Source organism: Hippocampus comes, unplaced genomic scaffold (assembly GCF_001891065.2).
Source record: "Hippocampus comes isolate QL1 unplaced genomic scaffold, H_comes_QL1_v1.1 scaffold445, whole genome shotgun sequence".
NCBI lineage: Eukaryota > Metazoa > Chordata > Actinopteri > Syngnathiformes > Syngnathidae > Hippocampus > Hippocampus comes.
Genome location: NW_017805415.1, coordinates 214,106 through 219,438, shown reverse-complemented (window position 1 = coordinate 219,438; position 5,333 = coordinate 214,106). Strand labels below are relative to the sequence as shown.

Here is a 5,333-nt window from a genome sequence, read left to right as displayed (position 1 = left end):
GCTCTGCTGGACAGGGGAGTCTATCAGATCTCAAGGCTAATTTTACTTGCAAGGCTGTTCCCAAAATGCAATCGGAGCTTACATTAAGTATTGAGCAGCAAACTTGTGTTTTTCCAAAGTGATGAAGCTTTTGCATCTCATTGTACTAACTTAAATTGCATATCACGGCAGACATCTCAAAATACATAGTCTTCTGGGGGCTTAGCATATGTTAATACATTTTGGTAGAGAGGAATATAGGACTACTGTCATATAGGTTATGTTATCGGGCATCCTTCTAATTCTCTTGAACAACCAAGATTGAACTTTTGAACTCTTTATAATTTCTATTATCTAGTCCAGTTAAAGTCCAGGGGAGGAAGCCCCATCATAGTAAAGAGGATACTAATGTGATGTGTGTAGTTCTTCATAGCCTCTTCATTTTGCTCTCAAAGTGCACGGAATTGATGGATTTTTAACAGAATGTAGAAAAAATTTCTCCCGGGGGGGCATGCCCCCGGACCCCCCTACAGGGGCTGTGTTCCCCTTGGGGCTAAGCCCCCCTTGTTCTTCAAACCTAGTGACGCTCCTGAATCTCAGTGCTGTAAGTTAGCACTTCAGAAATAACACTGCTCATCATGACAAAATAAAGGTCTGAAATAAACATCAAACACTTTTGGTAGGCTACAGAGGATACGGTAACTATTCTGACTTCATGCCTCGTACGCCAGGTGTTCTCCTCGAATTTAATTTGGCCAAGAGCTTTGCTATGGCTCGCGACTGGGTGCTTTGCATTAATGTGGGAGACTAAATTTGAGCTGCTTCGGTGGTAAGCAAACTACTTACAAATTAGGCACAACACTCTACCTTTATCAAAAGCGCTGCCGTCAGGGCATTTTTGGAATGTACATTTTCCATTCATTGGGCTGAGAACTCTCCATGCTCCTCCATTTTCACCTCTCCTCTCCTCACCGCTGTTTACCTGCCCCCCCCCCAACTCCAATGGGAGCCAATCGGCTTATGCTAAACAAGCCCAAACATAATGACAGCCAATCAGTGTCTGCTTCAGGCTCTGACTGACAGTTGTTTCCCCACCCTCAACAACTCGAACACAGCAAGCAACACATAAAAAGGGCTGTTAGAAAAAGGCAACCCACCTACAGAAACAATAAAGTTAGAGATTAAAATTTAGATTAACGTCATTAAAAACATAACGCGCTAAATAGGACTGTAATTAATTATTCACAATTAACGCGATAATTTGACACCTCTACTCGAAACGAAGTTACCAAAACAAATTCTTTTTCATCAAATATCATCATGTGACGTCATCCTTTGTTTGATTCCATCATGCAAATGAGGGGCAAAATGATGCTGAAGAAAATTGTCTGAGTGTGAGGCGTTACCCCAGCTTCACAACCTATCAATGTTACATCCGAGAATACACAGGCTATTTTATTACTGAGTGGTGTTAATGCCAATGTTTTTAACACTGTGCCCGAATTTAACACTGGACGATTTGCAGTGTACATTCACCACATAATTGAATTTGTGTTCATTTCCTTCAACAGTCTTGTCCTTATTTTATCGGTGTTCTCTTTGCTCTCCAGCTTCCAATCGTAAGTACGGTGGAGTAGCTTCATTTAGTCTGACTACACAGTTAACGAGCCGTGCCCAAAAAAAACAAAAAAAAAACAAAGTTTTCTCTGGCCTATCAACGGCTCGGACAACGAATGGATGGATGGACAAATAATCCGCAATTCCGCTTACTAGGATCTATTTTATTTGAAATGTATGTGTTTTTGTTATGTTGTTAGATAAATATTGATTGTGAACTGCTCCAATTCATATTGCAGTGTAGAGGTTTGGTGTTTGGAGGAAGATACAGGCTTAACAACAGTACATTTCTTGGTTTAGTAAAATGGTATTCATCTCAAAGATGTGAATGCCTCTCACTCTCTGCCATGCTACACCATGTTATATTGCATTTTTGTCTATTATTTGCACAGTAATAGCAGTAGGATTAGCCCATTTAATCCCACCGGTCACATTTGTGAAGGACAACAATGATTTAATTTACAGGGCTCTAAAATGTGTTATTACTGATAACTTAAAAGGGCTACCAATGGCACCTGATTTTGACTTTTAAATGTCTGGGAAAAATTTGGGATTAAATGGGTTAAAGGGTGCTTTCGGCCATTTAATTCCCCACTGATGGCCCAAGTCACAAATGCACTGCCCACCAATTGATATTGGTTTTTATATGACTGCAGGTACACGATATTGTACGTGTGGCATTCTCAGGTGAAAATAAACGACTGCTCCTTTGACCAGGAAATTCATGAAATCCACATTTTTCCTGGTGGTCCTGTTTGGCCTGCAGTACGTCCTCTTTGTTTTCTTGCCTGTTGAAGTCAGCAGCTTAATGTTTAAGATCTGGACCTTTGTCGAGCTGGCTCTGTCATCCGTGCAGGTAAAAGAAGTGAACTGATGTCAACTCGTTGCAATGACAAATGCATAACCTAATGTACTTTTTTTTTTTTTTCTGAGGGGTTTGTGGTCGCTCTCCTCTACGCATTCATGAACGGAGAGGTAAAAACTGTGTAATATGGACAAGCATTGTATTTCCTTTAATTTTCTTTGATCACACACACTTCAGTGTAACATGGAAGCTGTTTTAAATCCGAGCCGACTGATATGAGGCTTTATTAGAATGAGCTTTTCTTTATTTACTGCTATTTTTATTCAAACAAACAGCTGTGTGCTGATATAATACGTGAATTTTCACTCCATATCGTGAAAGGATTAGATAGGATCAGGTAAATCAGACTAATCATTCACATTCACATCTGACCCATGTATGCTGTTTGTGTAGCTTTGTGAACCACTGCACTCCTAATGAGGCCATATTTTACATCAGCATTTTAAGGGGATGCTCTTGCAGGTGCAGCACGAGATCTGGAGACGGTGGAAGAGGTGGAGGCTAATCCAACATCTGCCCGAGCCCAGCCAGAGTAGGTCTCCTCAGACCCAGCTCTCCCTGCTGCCCGGCTCTCCTGTTCACCTCGCTGCCAGCGGACGCTGCATGGATGCAGCACACTTTGATGCACTGTAAATGCCTGTGCAGTCCAAACAGCTGCTGAGTTCACAATTCAGTGAAATACTTTTGAAACTAACACTGCAACCAGAGAAAAGTCACTTGCCTTCACCTGCCAATAGCAGTGATAGAACAGACCTCACTGATTGTAAACTTCAAAGTGCTGATGGTGAAACTTGACAAGTAGACAAGTTTGCTCTGACACATTAGATGGCATAAAACCTCAAGGAAAATAAAAGTACTGTAAATGCACTCGTACCCTTCCATTGAAAAAAGGAAAACCCCACAATGGTCACAAAACTTAAGGGGTGTTCACACGGCACACATTTGCATCAGTGCTGCACCGATGTATTTTGTTACGATATATCTTACACCAGTGTAAATTTTGTGGCGCGTTCACACGTATAAAGCTGCTTACTAAAGAGAAGCGTATTGCACGGCCACAGCTTCTGCGGCCGTGCAATACGATAATAATCCGGAAATAAAACATGCACATGCTGAAAGTGTACTTCCTTTTCCCTGCCTTGTTTGTGACATATCGAAAAACCATGGTTATATTTCTCCAGACAAATCAACGCTGTGGTCTATCAGACACTGTAAAAGGATGAGAGAGAGAAAGGAAAGAAGTGCAAAATACCCAGGATGCAAGTTATGCAAAACCCGTATGTAATCAACTCTTCTCACGCGTAGCGAGTCTGTCTACCCCTGTAGTGTTCACACGTACCATTTTATATCGGTGCTGCCGCGCAAACTCGCATTTACTCCGGAGTAAATTTTTAAACCACCACCTGAGCAGGGTTAAATTTGCTCCGGTTTAAGCTATTTTCAGGGGCTACATCGGTATAACTTTGTACGTGAGAACGCTCTACAGGGGGCAGACCCGGTGCTACACCGGAGTAAAGTTGCTGTGTGAACACGCCTTTAGTGCACTCGCCAAGTATTTTTTACACCCTTATTACAGTATACACCCCATCATGACAACATGAAAAAACTACATACTGTACACACGCTCACACATATACATATATTCATTCATTCATTCATTTTCCGATCCGCTTTATCCTCACAAGGGTCGCGGGGGGTGCTGGAGCCTATCCCAGCCGTCTTCGGGCAGTAGGCGGGGACACCCTGAACCGGTTGCCAGCCAATCTCAGGGCACAGAGAGACACAGAGACGAACAACCATCCGCACTCACACTCACACCTAGGGACAATTTGGAGTGTTCAATCAGCCTGCCATGCATGTTTTTGGAATGTGGGAGAAAACCAGAGTACCCGGAGAAAACCCACGCAGGCCCGGGGAGAACGTGCAAACTCCACACAGGGAGGCCGAAGCTGGGATTGAACCCGGTACCTCTGCACCATATATATCTATTCACACACACACACACACATTTTTTTTTAATTAAGGAGACTAATTAGGTCAGTGTTTTCCAACCTGGAGAGCCAAGGCACATATTTTGCATCAGAAACAACCTCGTGGTAAACCACCAAACAAAGATCACAAAATTATGGATACTGAAATAATGATGTAGTCTCAGTTTAGTTCCAAATGCACTTGCTCAGTTTCGGCTTGTCTAGTTGAATACAAAGCTGATGTATTTGCAGAGAAACATGACTGAATGGCAACAGTTGGATACAGAGGGTGGTTGCTTGTACCTTTTGCCATCCAACTGAAGAGCAGTTATTTGTTATACTTGCCACTATGTGCCACTGGCATGAATAGAAAAAGAATAAAAATCATTCAAATAATAATCCTACAATAACGATAATAATAATCCCAGTAATTAAAAATAATGCTGTGAGTACACATTTTCATGTGAAACTACAAGGCAATTGATTCTTCTAAGACCCGAAAGCCGTGAGCACAAACCGAGAACCAAACCATTTCGTGGATTTTGTGAACTGTTCTACCCTTACTGTGTATGTGCACAGAGAGCAGGTTTTAGCTAGTGTTACGTCCCAAAAACATGCGTGGCAGGTTGATGGTGTGAGTGTGGATGGCTGTTTGTCTTTGTGTACGCTGCAAATGTCTGGCAACCAGTTTAGGGTGTCCCCCGCCTACTACCCGAAGACAGCTGGGATAGGCTCCAGCACACTCCGCGACCCTTGTGAGGCTAAGCGGATCGCAAAATGGATGCATCGAAGTCATTTAGATGTCAACATCCAACATCTATCCAGACGGCAAACAAGAAGGTGGCGTGTGGACACTGTTTTGCATTATGCTTCAGGTACACACTGAAAAAAACGGATCTGAG

At 42.5% G+C, this 5,333-nt stretch overlaps 1 protein-coding gene and 1 long non-coding RNA gene across 2 annotated transcripts in view; one reads left to right on the top strand and one right to left on the bottom strand.

Moving 5' to 3' along the window:
- sctr (secretin receptor) overlaps positions 1-3,241 on the top strand; it is a 9,914-nt gene extending 6,673 nt beyond the window's left edge. Inside the window, exons 11-13 of the mRNA XM_019873839.1 lie at positions 2,314-2,452; positions 2,530-2,571; positions 2,924-3,241. Of these exons, the coding sequence (XP_019729398.1) occupies positions 2,314-2,452; positions 2,530-2,571; positions 2,924-3,094 (352 nt within the window). The 3' untranslated portion in view covers positions 3,095-3,241. The remainder of the gene's footprint in view (positions 1-2,313; positions 2,453-2,529; positions 2,572-2,923) is intronic.
- On the bottom strand, positions 2,500-3,381 carry LOC109518160 (uncharacterized). Its single transcript, XR_002168682.1, has 2 exons — positions 3,189-3,381; positions 2,500-3,098 (listed from the first exon to the last, which is right to left on the bottom strand). It is a non-coding gene; the product is annotated as an uncharacterized LOC109518160 (long non-coding RNA).
- Between the last annotated feature and the right edge of the window lie 1,952 nt (positions 3,382-5,333).